General features: G+C 57.6%; 1 protein-coding gene across 3 annotated transcripts in view; it reads right to left on the bottom strand.

Moving 5' to 3' along the window:
• Window positions 1-16221, bottom strand: part of HTRA3 (HtrA serine peptidase 3) — a 38728-nt gene that overhangs the window by 9139 nt on the left and 13368 nt on the right. Inside the window, exons 3-7 of one of the 3 annotated variants that reach the window (XR_007725951.1) lie at window positions 12677-12899; window positions 6977-7171; window positions 6173-6205; window positions 4336-4450; window positions 1759-2001 (exon numbers count right to left, since the gene is read on the bottom strand). Coding sequence is in view for 2 of the 3 variants with exons in the window: in XM_050792135.1 (XP_050648092.1) it covers window positions 1979-2001; window positions 4336-4450; window positions 6173-6205; window positions 6977-7171; window positions 12677-12899 (589 nt within the window). In the remaining variant the exon portion in view is untranslated. Of the gene's footprint in view, window positions 1-1215; window positions 2002-4335; window positions 4451-6172; window positions 6206-6976; window positions 7172-12676; window positions 12900-16221 lie in introns of those variants that run through there. The other 2 variants (XM_050792135.1, XM_050792134.1) reach the window with 2 other exon arrangements.

Genomic DNA, 16221 nt, shown 5'->3' with positions numbered 1-16221 from the left:
ACAGCCCACCTGGGACATCGGCCCTTCCCGCTCCCACTGCCTGCGAGTCCCCGGCAATCTCCAGAGCCTGCCCCGCTCCCTTCCCACAGTCTCTGCCAGAGGTGGGTCACCTCCTCAGAGAGGTCTCCTGCCCCCTTGTGCAGCCCTCACACTCGAGGCCCCAGCCCTGCCCCGGCCTCCTCCCAGCACCCCTCACTCTGATCTGTGGCATCTGGGGGCATTTTTGTGGCCCGTCTCCCTGCTAGAAGGAAAACGGGAGGGAAAACGGGAAAACCTCTGGCTCACAGCCCACAGGAGTCCAAGGCACAGAGCCCGCACTTGAACAATGCCTGTGGTCCCGTCCGACTTAGACCCACCGTGCGGTTGGGAAAGCAGAGGCCCGGTAATGCCTCTGGGCCGGAGCTGAGGAAAGCGACTGGCTGTGCTCAGGCTAGGAGACTCTAAAGCCTCTTCTCCTTGAACTTAAGAGGTGAGCAGAACACACACCAAGCACCAGGCCACCAGGCTCCCTGCCCATCCTGCTCCCCGCCCTGCTCCTGCCAGGTGGCTGGGCTGCCTCCGCCAGCCTTTTCCACTATTGTGAAGGACTCAGGACTCCACCCAGCACAGGGGCCTGAGACTTGGGGACCTTATGGCTTCTGAGACCAAGTGACCCTGTGACCTCTGAGACTGGGGAACACTGTGACTTCTGAGACCAGGGAAACTTATGGTTTTTGAGACCAGGGGTCCCTGTGACTTCTGAGAACCCTGTGGTCTCTGAGATCGGGGAATCCTGTAATGTCAGAGATCTGGGAACTCTGTGATGTCTGAGACCAGGGAACGCTCATGCCCCTGTCCCTGTCCCCTCCTCTCCCTACAGCTCTCCCTTGGCTTGCGGGCCACAGGATAAATGAGGGGTTTACCCCCCAGGCCAGAGGTCTCCCACCTATGAACTGCACTGTCCCTCATAATCCACAGAGGGGCAGATGCCCGCAAACGGCCCTACTCCATGAATCAAACACCCCACATCACCCCATGTGGGGCTACACTCTGGTCCTAAGGCTGGCTGGACCCCAAGCCCTCCTGGGGCTCCCCCAACATGCATGGTGGCCACTCTTTACCCTGAAAGCCCCCCAGAGGCCTCTGCACCCCACCCCCAGACAAGAATAAGAAATGTACTTAACATCTCCTTGATTTAATAAAAAGATGGTTCATTTCAAAGAACTTTAGATTAACTGGGTTTGGATCATTGCATTTTATTAAATAAAAAAGAAAAGCAAGTACAAACACCAGTCAACTTCAGAAGGATTTTAAAATGGCAAATGTGCCATGCCGCTAAGGTTTATCAGGCTCCTCAGTTAGTCTGTGCTGTTCTTGGGGAGGGGATACAGCTCTGAGAACAGGGGATGTCTCTCAGGGGGTCTGGGATGAGGTCAGCACTAACTGGGACAGTCCCTGTAAAACAAAGGAGGAAACCCAGGCCCTGGTGGGATCCTGTCTCAGAGGAGAAAGAGAGAGGCAAGAAGGGAAGAGGACACTATCATCCACTTCCAAGTAAAGTCACCTCATAGCTCAGTGTGTGCAAACTGCAGCTCTGCTAATTTCCAGTAAGGAGGCTGAAGTCAAAGGCACCCATGGAGAATGGGATAATTCAACAGGAAAGGCTCGCTCATTAGAGAAAGGAGCACACTAGGACGGGTGTGGGTGCATCCCTGAATCTAGTTCTGAGCTTCCTAGAAGCCAACAGGAAAAGGGCTCAAGAGATTAGATGGTCCTCACTGTTCAAGAGTAGAAGACTTCAGCTTCTTTGGGCAAGACAGGCTCTGCCTGGCTCCAGATTGTCTTCCCATAATGGACACGGAAGGACAATGGCGGCATCCTCAACAGCAGCTCTTCATGTGACTAGCCCTCATGGCACCGGCCTTGGCTGCACTGGGGTCCATGTGCTTGGCTGACAGGGTCATGGAGGAGGGGGCAAACATGAGGAGGCCCCCTGCTCTCAATGAACTGCCAGTGAGGGGGCTGGGAGGAGACAGCAAAGCAATGTGGAAGTGTGAGTTGCTGAGTCAGGCCTAGGTGTTGGGCAGGAGGTGGGCATGGGAGACACAATGGCAGAAGGGAGAAGCTCACTAGGAAAGTAGAGAAGGCGGGGAGGTAGAGGCCCCCAGGAAAGGCCCTGTGATTGGAAGCATGGCCCTGCTCTGGAAGGTGGTTGCAACTGCTCACTTGAGGAGGCAATGGGTGTGCTCTTACCTGGGAGAGTTGCCTAGTGCCCTGGCGAGACCTCTCCCAGATGGGTGCTCATGGCAATCTAGGAGTGGGCAGGTGGGCTGGGCATCCCTTTTGGATGGGGGTGAGGAAATGGGGGCTTGGAGGAGGGTGACTTCCAAAGACGGGGTATTGGACTCTGCTCCCCTGGCATAGAGGATATTCTACCATGTGATCTGCATGGGCCACAGGCTGGAAGAGAGAGTACTCAGGAGTGGGTAGAAGGATGGAAGAATAGATGAACAGGGATAGAGGGACAGGTGGGTGGACAGATGGATGGATGGATAGGTAGACAGGTGAATGAGTGGGTGGGTGGATGGGTGGAAAGAAGGAGAGAAGGAAAAAATAAAGGAAAAAAATAAAGGAAGGAAGAAATGGTGGACAGGTGGGTGAATGGGTGGACAGGTGGGTGGATGAGTGGATGAATGGATGAGTAGATGGATGGATGGATGGGTAAATGGATGGATGGTGGATAGATGGATGGATGGAAAAATTGGTGGGTGGAAGGATAAATGAGTGGTTGGTTGAATGGATGGGTAGATGGATGGATATAGAATGGATGGATGATGGACAGGTGGATGGATGGGTGAATGGCTGGGTGGGTGGGTGGGTGGATAGATGGATGGATGAATGATGGATAGGTGAATAGATGAATGGGTGAATGGTTGGGTGGATGGGTGGATGGACAGATGGGTGGATGGATGGATAGGTGGATGGATGAATGGATGGATGGATAGATGGTAAATGAGTGAATGGAAAGATGGGTGGGTAGATGGATGAGTGGGTGGATGGATGGGTAGATGGGTAGAAAGGTGTGGGTAGATGGATGGTGGATTGATGGATGGATGGATGGATGGATGGGTGGATGGGTGGATGGGTGGGTGGATGGGTGGATGAATGGGTGGATGAATGGATGATTGGATGGATGGTTAGATGGATGGATGGGTGGGTGGATGGGTGTGTGGGTGGATGGATGGTTGTGTGGGTGGATGGGTGGGTGGGTGGATGGATGGACGGATGGACGGATGAATGAGTAAATGGATGGGTGAATGGATAGAGAGAACGATGGATGGGTGGGTGGGAGGATGGATAGATGAATGGCTGGGTGGGTGGGTGGATGGATGGATGAATGGCTGGGTGGGTGGGTGGATGGATGGATGAATGGCTGGGTGGGTGGGTGGATGGATGATGGATAGGTGGACAGATGAATGGGTGAAGGCTGGGTGGATGGGTGGATGGATAGATAGGTGGATGGATGGATGGATGGATGGTAAATGGGTGGATGGAAAGATGGGTGGATGAATGGGTGGGTGGATTGATGGGTAGATGGGTAGAAAGGTGTGGGTGGATGGAGGGTGAATGAATGGATGGGTGGGTGGGTGGATAGGTGGATGAGTGGGTAGATGAATGGATGGATGGGTGAATGGATGATTGGATGGATGGGTGGATGGATAGATGAGTGGGTAGGTGAATGGATGGGTGAATGGAGAGACGGATGGATGGGTGAGTGGATGGGTGGGTGGGTAGATGGATGGATGGGTGTGTGGGTGGATGGATGTGTGGGTGGATGGGTGGGCGGGTGGATGGATGGACAGATGGATGAGTGAATGGATGGGTGAATAGATAGATGGATGGGTGGGTGAAAGGATGGATGGATGGATGGATGGATGGGTGAATGGATGGGTGGATAGGTGGGTGGGTGGGTGAGTGGATGGATGGATGGATAGAAGGAAAGAAACACCTGACAACTAAGGAGCAGTCCAGATGAGAGCAGCTTAGGGACTCCAAGAAGCTGACGGTAGAGGCTGAGATCCGAGATCACCAGCCAAAAGGAGACAGCCTTGGAGGGGCATGGGGTGAACCTGACCATGAATTGATGATAGGCAGGGGGAAGATCCTGAAAGAGGCTGAGGATAAGCTGTCCTGGGGGTCTCACAGCTTTGGGGTGGGCAGAGAGGACCTGTCCAGTAGTGAGCAAGGTTCACCCAGCACCTCTGATGGGCCTTGGTCCCAGGACTGGGGTGCTAAGGGGCTGTAGCCCTGGGAGAGTACCCCCTGCCTCTGGCCCCCTCCAGGTGAGCTCTTTACCTTTGATCTGCTTGTCTTGGAACTCTGTGAGGAACCGTGTGATACGGTCCGAGGGGATGGCAAAGGAGATGCCAGCCGTGACCTTTAGCGTGTTGATGCCAATGACCTCGCCATCCTGGGCAGGGAGGTAAGAGCAGGCATTGGTTGGAGGAACCCAGGCAAACCCCTGCCCACAAAGCACTGTGTCCGCAGCTCTGTTGCTAGAGGCTGACCCCGGCTGTCAATCACCCTACAGCCCCTGACTCCCCTGAAAAGGTCATTCTCAGGATCACACCTGGGTCAGTGACCCCCCACCTCTCCAAATCCCGGAGATCCCCCTTCCTATCCCTGGAGAGTATTTCCAGGGAAGCTTGCAGCTTGGGCCTGCCCCCAGGCTCTGGCCACTCTGCCTCTAAGAAGCAGGGCCATGGGACCAGGGACACTGCCAAGCCACATTTGGAGGGACCGAGAGAGGCAGGAACATGGTGAGGCATGTCGGAGACTGAGACCATGTCTATCCCTTCCTTCCAGAAGTAGGGGGCTGACAGGTGGGGCCAGGGGAGCTCCTTGAGCCCCATCTGTCTCTTTGGTGCCCCTCCCAACCTGCCCTGCCCCCCATGAGGCTGGTGCCACCTGGGCAGGATCTGACCTGGCCCCTGGGAACCTCACGTTCAGGCCTGCTCCTGGAAAGGAGCCCCACCCTACAGCCTGGCATATACCCCTAGCGCTGCCCTCCCAGCCAGGGCCTGGCCAGCTCATCAGGGGACCCTCTGGGGCCTGGGGCAAAGCTTTGGGTCAAGGCACCCTTTGTCCTCCTGGTCCCTGGAAGCTCAGGAGGCAGGAAGAGCAGCCAAGTGTGAGATCCAGTAGATTGAGTTCTGTGTCCACCCTTGGCCCTCTGTGCCCATCGCTACTGCCTGGACCACGTGGAGCAGCCTCCTGGGCCTGGCTTCCTGGCCTCCAGCCTAAACCACACACACGAGCTTCCTTGAAGCCAGGGCATGCCCTCAGCCCTGCCAAAAGCCTGGGAGACATCTCAGGCACACAGGGTGAAGCCCCATCTGCACACGAGGCCTGAGGCAGCAGGACATGGGCCACCAGCCCTTTCATTGTCCCCTTGTCTGATCTCCCCCTCCCTAAACTTCCCCCAATGCTCATGCTGTGCCGTCTCCCTGGGATTTCTTCCTCCTGTACCCAGTCCTCTTCAATCTCAATCGCTGTTGTGTAATGCTCACCTCCACGAAGCCCTCCCTGATCTCACATCAGCTGCCAGGTCTTCCTGCCCAGCATCCCTCCAGAGCCATCTCATGTGGCTCACATGGGGCTGGGCCTTGTTCACACCTGGGCACCTCCCCCACCATGGACAGGAGCTCCAGGGGTGAGACTATCCGATTCTTCAGGGCCTAGGAGCTCTGAACTGAGCTTCCTGGCTTATTCTGGAAAAATCTCACCTGGGATGAGGCTGAGCTTGACTCTGAGGCTCAAGACACAACTGGGAAGGGGAGAACGAGGGTGCCCCTGTCATCCTGTGTGTACACCCAGGGCAGGGAGGGCTGGGGTGAGCAGCCCCACACCTGCGTCTCCCTTGCCCCAGCTCCCCTGACAGGCACACGCTCCTGGACTGAGCTGCTGCTCGTGGGTGAGTCCTCACTCCTGGCGGCCACCAGCATCCCTGAGGCACTTGGGGCAGCCTTGGTCTTTCCTCCTTCCAGGCCTCCAGCCCAGCTGCACTCCTGATAGTTGGTGTTAATTAATGTTCTAGGACCATATTGTGGGGCGTGTCCTGCCTCAAGGCTCAGCACCCCCATGTGAGAAGAGCCCCAGAAATCTAGAGATTTGGGCTCTAGGGGACACTTACCAGGTTCACCAGCGGTCCCCCGGAGTTCCCGTACTGCAGGGGGAGGAAACAGCATTAGCGGTGCCTGACCCCGCCTGAGGGTTCCCGGAGCTCCTTCTTCCAGCTCTACCTCTAACCAGTGCAGAGACGCATAAGCAGATCTCATCCTCAGCAGCATTGAAAGGCCTCAGTGCTGTCCCCGTTTCACAGATAAGAAGGCCAAGCCCACAGAGGCCATGTGGACGGCCGCCTGATGACCGAGGTCTGACTGTTACTGTTCTCTGCACAAACCATATGCTTTGGCATCTACACCCTGGAGGCCGGGCAGCACCACCTGATGCATGGAGAATGGAGGTGCTACTTCCTATCCTGCTGGCCTGGGGGACCCTCTACAAAGACTCAGATTCCAGCCAAGCGCCTGAGTCACGGCAAAGCTGGATGGACATGATCTGCGGCATCTGCGTGAAGTGCTTTGTGGATGCTAAAGGTGCCAGCAACATAATCACAATAATAATGACAAGCGGCGTTGGCCAGAGTGTGTAAGCTGGGCAAAGGTGTTTCCAGGCCATGGCCATGCCTCTGTTTCTCTGAAAGGCTGCCCGAGTGAAGACAGCAGCCTCTGACTCCCAGGGTGACTGGCACCCTGGGGTGGAAGTCACAGGAGTAGAGCTCCACTGAATGTAAAGAGAGAACTTTCTAGCAAGTGGATGTGTCGAGTGACAGAATGGCTCTGGGGATGGGGGCAAGCCGAGTCAGAGACTACCTTGAGGTTGAGGTCTTGGGCACAGATGGCAGGTGCCCCGGCCTCCCGTCCCTGGGACTCACGTTGATGATGGCGTCCGTCTGGATGTAGTCCATGTCGGAGTCCCGGAGGCCCAGCTCCCTGCCCTCCCGCTGGGCAGTGCTGACGATGCCCGTTGTCACGGTGTTCTGCAGGGCGAAGGGACTGCCGATGGCCACCACAAACTCCCCAGGCCGCAGGTCAGCCGAGTGGCCCAGCAACAACACAGGGAGCTTTTTCTAGAAGAGGGAAGAAGACACAGAGAGGGAGGCTTAGCCGTCTACGTTCAGTGGGGACCGGAGTCAGATCCTGGCACGGGGGGTCCCAGAGAAGGCAGGCACATCTGTGCAAAGCCATCAGGACTGCGAAGGCTCAGGCAGGTCACCAGTGCAGACCAAGACCAGGGCAGCCCCGTGCTGAGACCCAGGGCTGGAGTCCATGGAACAGAGGCTCAGCTGTGCCAGAGAGCAAAGGTTCCCCCAGGGCAGGCATGGGTGCTCATCATGGGCGGTGCACACAGGGTGCAGCTGACCACAGCCTCCAAGGTTGTTGAGCCCAATGATCTGATGGCCACATGTCCTCTAAAAATCTGGTAAAAGCTGCAGACACCTGGTAAAAACTACTACTGCATATGCACCACACACAAACTGACGCATTTGATGGAGAGAGATCTGCGGGTCCCCGGAGCCCAGCTAAGGACTCCGGGAGCCCCGGTTTGAAATCCTTGATCCAGTTCAGTCTCATCTTCCAATACAGACACACGGGGACTCAGGCCTGGAGAGGTGATGCCACTAGCCAAGCTCCACTCCCGCCGTGCACGCTGAGACACCTGCACACTCCTGTTCTGCTTTTGCGTGGGGCCAGCAGAGCCTGATTATCTGACTCTGCAACTAGGCTGGGAGCTGGGAGAGCAGCCGGGCTCTGTGTTCCAGAAGCTGCGTGGTGCACACTCTGAGAAGGTGGTCCCCGGTGCTTGTTAGAAGGTGCCGAAGCACAGATGCACACGTAACTCGGGGAAGGCGGTTCTGTGCTCGTACCCACATCAACTTCCTGGTTCTGGTTTTGCACCCATTACCTAATATGTCACCATTGAGGGAAGCTGGGGAAAGGCTCCTGGGACCTTGTGGCACTACCCTGTAGCTTCCCGTGGGTCTGCGATCCGCCAGGTCGCATGAGCCTCACCCCAGCTCAGGAGATCAGGGAGGCAGGACCCCATGCCTCTGGCCCTCTGGACGGCTCCCCTCCACCAGTCCTCTTCCCTTTTACGATACACTATCATGTCAAATGAGAAAGTTTCTAGCTTTCAATACGAGGAGAAAGCTACCAATAACGGGGGCGACGTGGAGCCCCGCGCAGGATTAAAGGAGCACTTGGTGGGCGGGTGCTGGTGAGGGAAAGGCTCAGGCCGCTCCTCTATTCTCTGTGCCGCTGGGGCTCAAGGAGCTTCAGACAATGGCAGAGAGAACCCCAGGTGGCGGAACCGGGCCTGCACATTGGAAGGCGAAGACCCGGAGAGATGACATTTTCCATTGCTGACCAGCCGAAGAGGCAGAAATAACAACGTCTGAAACTCCGGGAGGCCGTGAGCTGGGGAGGGTCGGCCCATCCTCCCTGCACCCAAGGAGGGTGCACAGGTGAGGGCTGTGAGCTGGGAAGGGTCAGCCCATCCTCCCTGCACCCAAGGAGGGTGCACAGGTGAGGACCGTGAGCTGGGGAGGGTCAGCCCATCCTCCCTGCACCCAAGGAGGGTGCACAGGTGAGGCTGTGAGCTGGGAAGGGTCAGCCCATCCTCCCTGCACCCAAGGAGGGCGCACAGGTGAGGCCGTGAGCTGGGGAGGGTCAGCCCATCCTCCCTGCACCCATGGAGGGTGCACAGGTGAGGCTGTGAGCTGGGAAGGGTCGGCCCATCCTCCCTGCACCCATGGAGGGTGCACAGGTGAGGCTGTGAGCTGGGAAGGGTCGGTCCATCCTCCCTGCACCCATGGAGGGTGCACAGGTGAGGCTGTGAGCTGGGAAGGGTCAGCCCATCCTCCCTGCACCCAAGGAGGGTGCACAGGTGAGGGCCGTGAGCTGGGAAGGGTCGGTCCATCCTCCCTGCACCCAAGGAGGGTGCACAGGTGAGGGCCGTGAACTGGGGAGGGTCAGCCCATCCTCCCTGCACCCAAGGAGGGCGCACAGGTGAGGCTGTGAGCTGGGAAGGGTCGGTCCATCCTCCCTGCACCCAAGGAGGGTGCACAGGTGAGGGCCGTGAGCTGGGAAGGGTCGGCCCATCCTCCCTGCACCCAAGGAGGGCGCACAGGTGAGGGCCGTGAACTGGGGAGGGTCAGCCCATCCTCCCTGCACCCAAGGAGGGTGCACAGGTGAGGACCGTGAGCTGGGAAGGGTCGGTCCATCCTCCCTGCACCCAAGGAGGGTGCACAGGTGAGGACCGTGAGCTGGGGAGGGTCAGCCCATCCTCCCTGCACCCAAGGAGGGTGCACAGGTGAGGCTGTGAGCTGGGAAGGGTCAGCCCATCCTCCCTGCACCCAAGGAGGGTGCACAGGTGAGGGCCCTGAGCTGGGAAGGGTCGGTCCATCCTCCCTGCACCCAAGGAGGGCGCACAGGTGAGGGCCGTGAGCTGGGAAGGGTCGGTCCATCCTCCCTGCACCCAAGGAGGGTGCACAGGTGAGGGCCATGAGCTGGGAAGGGTCGGTCCATCCTCCCTGCACCCAAGGAGGGTGCACAGGTGAGGGCTGATGAGCTGGGAAGGGTCGGTCCATCCTCCCTGCACCCAAGCAGGGTGCACAGGTGAGAGTCAGGAGCCTTTCCCATGGCTCGATTTAATGCTTAGGGGCTAGGAGGGCGTTTCCCACCTCAGGTCATAGCCATGGGTGCTTACCAGGGCCTGCAGGACGTGAATCACACTAGCTCTGCTGGCAGCCATTTGCCACAGGTGGCTGGTGGGGCATCCTGCTCAGCCCCACCTGGACACCACTCCCCCAGTCCTGCCAGCATTCCGCCACAGCCGCCGGCAGGGGACAGACAGACCTGCCCCTAGTCTTGCTCTCCTCTTCCTATGGGGGTCCTTGAGCAGGGTTTGCAAACTGGCCCAAGGCCCAAAGGCCGCTCGTTGCCTGTTTTGTGAATCAAGCTTTACTGGAACACAGCCACACCCACCTGTGCAGCTATGGCTGCGTTCTTGCCACTGCAGAGATGCATGGTTGTGACAGACCACAGGGCTTGCAAAGATAAAATATTTACCATTTGGCTTCATGGAAAGTTTGTTGGCTGGGCACCATGGTCATGCCTGTAATCCCAACGCTTTGAGAGGCCGAGGCAGGAAGATTGCTTGAGCCCAGGAGTTGCAGACCAGCCTGGGCAATACAGCGAGATCTTGTCTCTACCAAAAATTTAAAAATTAGCTAGGTGTGGTGGTGCGTGCCTGTAGTCCCTGCTATTCGGAAGGCCAAGGTGGGAGAATTCCTTGAGCCCAGGAGTTTGAGGCTGCAGTCAGCCGTGATTGTGTCACTGCACTCCAACCTAGGCAACAGAGTGAGACCCTGACAAAAAAACAAAAAAGGAAGAAAGAGAGAGGGAGGAGGGAGGGACGGAGGGAGGGAGAGAGGAAGGAAAGGAAAGGGAGGGGAGGGGAGGGAAGGGAAGGGAAGGGAAGGGAAATTTGGGGGCTGGGCACAGTAGCTCATTCCTGTAATCCTAGCACTTTGGGAGGCCAAGGCAGGGGGATGACCTGAGGTCAGAAGTTCAAGACTAGCCTGGCCAACATGGTGAAACCCATCTCTACTAAAAATACAAAAATTAGCCGGGGGTAGTGGCAGGCACCTGTAGTCACAGCTACTCAGGAGACTGAGACAGGAGAATCACTTGAACCTGGGAGGTGGAGGTTGCAGTGAGCTGAGATCCTGCTACTGCACTCTAGCTTGGGTGAGAGAGCAAGAACCCGGCTCAAAAAAAAAAAAAAAGGGTGGGCGCGGTGGCTCATGCCTATAATCCCAGCACTTTGGGAGGTCAAGGCGGGAGGATCACCTGTGGTCAGGAGTTCGAGACCAGCCTGACCAACATGAAGAAACCCCGTCTCTACTAAAAATACAAAAAAATTGGCCGGGTATGGTGGCACATGCCTGTAACCCCAGCTACTCGGGAGGCTGAGGCAAGAGAATCGCTTGAATCTGGGAGGTGGAGGTTGTGGTGAGCCGAGATCTCCAGCCATTGCACTCCAGCCTGGGCAACAAGGGCGAAACTCCGTTTCAAAAAAAAAAAGAAAAGAAAATTTGCCAACTCCTGTCCTTGAGCACACCCCTCAGTGGGTTTCCTTGTCTTTAAAATGGAGGTGCCCCCAGACTCAATAGCAACCGTGAAAGGGCTGAAAAGCAGGGAAGGGTCCCCATTAGGGGAACTCCTTGGAACCATTAAATCTCCTCTCCCTTGATGGGGCAAGAGGAAACCCCCTTCGCAAAAGACTTCATCACAAATGCTGTAAACTTTCATTCAGAAAGAGAGGAAGCCAAATTCAAACCAGCCAAGGTGAACTTCCCAGCCCGAGGGAAGCTCCGGGTCCAGCGCTGGTGTGAGACATGGGACTTAGTGACCTCATGGCATGGGGAGGCCGCAGGTAACTTGACTCTGGTCCTCAGGGTCACATAACCATGGCGTTGGGCAAGACAAGAACAAGCTGGAGGGAGGCTGGGGTCCTAGCTGAGCGGGCTGGCCCTGCTCTAGTGCACTGCGATCTTGGGCGAGTTACCTAACTTCCAAGCCTCAGTTTCCCCATCTGAAATCCCAAGATAATGAGGGCCGTGATATGGCTTGGCTCTGTGTCTCCACCCAAATATGTGAAATTGTAATCCCCACGTGTTGGGGGAGGGGCCTGGTGGGAGGTGATGGGATTATGGGGGCAGACTTCTCCCATGCTGTTCTCGTAGTAGTGAGATCTGATGGTTTAAAAGTGTGTGACACATCTCCCTTTACTCTCTCTCTCTCTCCAGCTCTGCCATGAGAAGACGTGCCTGCTTCCTCTTTGCCTTCCGTCATGATTGTAAGTCTCCTGAGGCCTCCCGGTCATGCTTCCTGTACAACCTACAGAACTGTGAGTCAACGAAGCCACTTCTCTTCATAAATGACCCAGTCTCAGGTAGTTCTTTATAGCAGTGTGAAAATGGACTCGTACAGGCCCTTTCCTCCCAGGCCTGGGGTGAGAATTAGAGGAGTGCAGTCAGCGCCTGGCTGAGAGCAGGCCTTCCGGAAACAGCTAGTGGAGGAACAAGAGGATTCTGGGGGCCTCAGTGCAGGCCTCTGGTGGGTCAGCTGGTGGGAGGTAGAGATGTGAAGGTGGAGGGATGGGGCCCCTGTCCCAAGTGTTCCCTACGGCAGCCCACTGGCCTCCACGCCCACACCCAGACGCCATCCCACGGGGCAGGTGCATCCCCAGTAGTGGGCCCAGGTAGGAAAGTGAAGCACCTCCATGGGGTGTGATACGGGACCACAGCCCACCCATTGTGGGCCGCACGCTTCCTGGCTCTGTCCTGCATCTAGTGGCTCGGGGAGCACAGGGCAAGGAGTCCAAAGACCTGGGCTCCAGGTCTTTTCTGAGCCGTGACCCTGGGCCAGGTGCCAGTCCTCCCTGGGCCCGGGTTCCTCCCACTGACCGATGGAAGGTGAGGCTAGCTCGCCTCTGGGGTCTGGCATCTGGGAAGAGGCCGCCATGCCCAGCCCCAGGTGCTTGTGCCCCTCCGTCCACGCCCACACACCTTGGGATGGATCTTGATGGTGGCGATGTCCGACTTCTTGTCGATGTCTTTGATGGTGGCCTCATAGGAGTCCCCATTCTGTAGCTGCACCTTGAGCTGCTGCCTGCCCGAGGCAGCGTTGTTGCTGGACACCACGTGGGCATTGGTGATGATCAGGCCGGCCTCTGACATGATGAAGCCAGAGCCGCTGGACAGGGGCACGTTGCGGCCAAACAGTGGGTGTCTGCAGCCAGGGAGACACAGGCAGGCGTTTAGGGTGGGGCTAGGACGCGGGAGAGTTGGGTGCAGCGGCGGGGCTGGTCAGTGAGGAGCAGAGCCAGTGTGCGCCTGACAGAACACAGGTCTGGAGTCCCTCAAGCCTCCATTTGAATCCTGGCCGTGTGACCTGGTCGAGTCCCTGGCGCCTGCACACGGTCACAACCATAAAGAGGTGATGATGATCACCTCCGGCTGCAATTTGCTGAGATGAGACGGGCTGCCCGAGACGTGTCAGATGACTCCCAGCTTGCATTCGCCATGCTGACTACGGAGCACGGAGCCAGGCAGACCAGGATGCTAATCCCAAGTCCAGGCCCCACTTATTATCTGCCTGGCCGTGGGCAGGTCGGTGAGGCTCTCTGAGCCTCGGTCTCTCCACATGGGAAATGGGACAACAACACCTCCCAGGTGATGCCTGGGCTCTTAAACGCCTCTCAACAGACAGGACAATAATTGGCCCTAGGGGAGAAGCTCCACTGCGCACACAGCATCCTCTGGGGCTCTAGCAAATACCCAGGAACGGAGGCTCCCCAGAGGCTGGAGCAGATTCCTGATCATCCAGAGGGGGTGAGCGCTGGGAGGGCTGGGAAAGGCTTATTCCCACCTCCCTCCACCCCCACTACCAGGCTAGCTGCCCAAAGCCCCAAATGTGGCAGTGCTGGCAGCCGGCAGATGCAGGACCGGAGCCCTAGACACCCCGAGGGCAGGGGTGCACTGGAACAGATTAGGCCAGCCTGGGCCCTGCTCTCTGTGAATGGGGTGGAGCTGGCCTGGGTCTGCACGGATGTTTGCCGATGGGCAACGGTCCCCAGTTCTCACCAGAGCTGTCTGAGTAGAAGCCACAGCCCCACGTCCAGCAGGGTAGGAGGCTGAATGCCAGACACAGCCTGAGACCTTCTCCAGGGTGGGAGCCTTCGCGACCCCAGCGAGGGGCCTGGCCCAGAGCAGGTACTCACTCCCTGAGGCTGCTTAGCAGAGATAAGCGAGGAAAATGGGCCCCCTCAGGGCCCGAAACCACGTGTGACACACAAAGCATGGAGGGACGGGAGCGTTCGACACATGCAGGCATGCAGGGAATGTCTCTGCAAAGGACAGGAGCTTCGCTGTGACCCACAGGACCAGGGATGGCAGCAAATGCCACCCTGCACTCCCACTGAGGCAGGCAGGCCATCGAATGCTCACAGGCACCCTGCAAGGGTGGTGCTGTGGTGAGCTGTGTCCCTGTCAAGAGATACGGCCAAGTCCTAACCCCATAGACCTGTGAATGTGACTTTATTTGGAAACAGGGTCTTTGCAGGTGTCATGAAGTTATGGTGACATCACGGTGGGTCCTCGGTGTCTTTAGAGGAGGGGAGTCCAGACTCACAGAGGGGTAGGCCATGAGATGATGGAGACAGAGAGCAGAGAGAGGGGTCTGAGGGCCGAGGTGTACCAAGGACTGCGGAAAACACTAGAGCCAGTAGAGGAGGCTGAGACACTCTCCCCACATCCCCCAGAAGAAAGCAGCCTGGCTTGATTAGGACCTCGACACCTTGATTAGGACCTCTGGCCTCCAGAACCATAGGAGCAAACATCTCTGTCATTTTAAGCCATGAAGTCTGTGGTACTTGGTTATGGCAGCCACTACCATCGTCCCTAACTCTCAGGTCTTCACAGTGGGAAAACTGAGTCCCAAGACGCTGAACTACTTGCCTAGGTCAGGCGGGCGGGCAAAGGGCATAGCAGGGGTCTGCCCCAGGCAGCCTGGGCATCTGGCTGCTCAGCCACCCTGCATGGTGACCCCAGCATCTGCCCACTCACATCCGCAGCCAGCTTCTGCCACACCCACTCCGTGTGTGCCCCAGAGTAGGAACTGTACCTGTTTGGCCTGTGGAAGCCCCAGGGTGCCTCCCAGGGCCTGGCACCTGCAGGGTCTGCAGAAAATGCCCACATCCAGACCTCAGGTCAGGGGTCACAGCTGGGACGCCTGTGCCTGACGAGCATCTGTCTCATCTTGTCTGCTGGGTCTCACCCGCCCACTCAGGGCATCAGCCGCTGGAGGCTCTGAGGGTGGAAGCAGCTTCCCAGCAGGGCTTGAGTCAGTAATTAGCTGGTTCAGAGCCTGGTACCCGGGGCCTTCCACAAAGATGCTGCCCCCATCCCTACCTCCTGGAAGGCCAGCAAAGTGCCACTTAAGCGCATCCAGTTATAATTTCCTCAATGACACGTCTCAGGGCCCAGGGCCCGAGGGAAGGGCAGTGAGGGGTCAGTGTGCTGCCAAGGGGGCAGTGAGAGGCCCATCAGCATGGGGTACTGGACAGGGTGGCAACCAGGGCTATGAGTTCTGCATGGGTGGTGCCCCCAGGGTTGTTTTGAGAAACAGGCTACACAGCACATAGCCCACAGCCCAGGGCGCTCCCAGCAGGTGTGGAGGATGTGACGCTGAGGTGCTGTGTGCCCGTCATGTGCTCTCGCACCCCCATTCAAGGAGCACAGCCTATGCTGAAGAGCCCGAGATGGGGAGGGCAGAGGGGCAGTGACGCCAAGCGACAGGGGCTTGGACAGGACAAGGCCGAGCCAGCCAGCAGGGAGGCTGTTCTGGAGCAGGAATCGCTCCTGGGATCTCCCGATGAGCCACCAGATTCTTAGTGCCCAGGGGCGGGCCTAGGGCAGTGGAGCCTTGTCACGGGGAGGCTGAAGGCCTCAGGGAAAGTGCGGTGAAAACAAGCAAGTTCCTGGAGCCCTGGCTGGCGGCCTCTGCTGACTGCTCATTGCCAGCTCCTCGTCCGCCTGGACCCGCCGTCTGATCCCTATCAGGGTGGAATGAGGCTCGGTTCCGGGGCCTCCTCATCGGGCTGTTTGCCAGCTCTGTCCACACCCACGGGCCAAAGGGCTGGGAAAGGTGGGTGGAAGAGACACTCTAAACCTCAGAAGAGTCATTCATCTGCTTCCACGGGATATAAGTCAATCTGGGACGAGCACTCAGGGTTCTGTGTGAGCGATCAGACATTGGGCAGTTTGCACAGTGGCAGGTTCCGAGGGCAAGGCTCCCCCAAAGCAGCTCAGAGGGTCCCTGTGATGGGGGAGGTGGGGGATGGTGGCAGGGACCAGGGCAGGCACTGCGGGAAGAAGGGGAGGAGGCTTTGCCTGTGCATCTGCAAGGAGAGGGGGTGAGGCCACACGGTACACACCGCCTCCTCTACGGGGCTGGGACATCCTGCTTCCCTGTTGACCAACTCCACTCATTCATTCATTCTTTTACTCATCCCTTGTACATTCACTCATTCCCTCCCTCATTCATTCATTCT

The sequence above is a fragment of the Macaca thibetana genome, chromosome 5 (genome assembly GCF_024542745.1).
Source record: "Macaca thibetana thibetana isolate TM-01 chromosome 5, ASM2454274v1, whole genome shotgun sequence".
NCBI lineage: Eukaryota > Metazoa > Chordata > Mammalia > Primates > Cercopithecidae > Macaca > Macaca thibetana.
The sequence above is the reverse complement of the archived record's forward strand: the minus strand, read 5'-3'. Positions and strand labels throughout refer to the sequence as shown.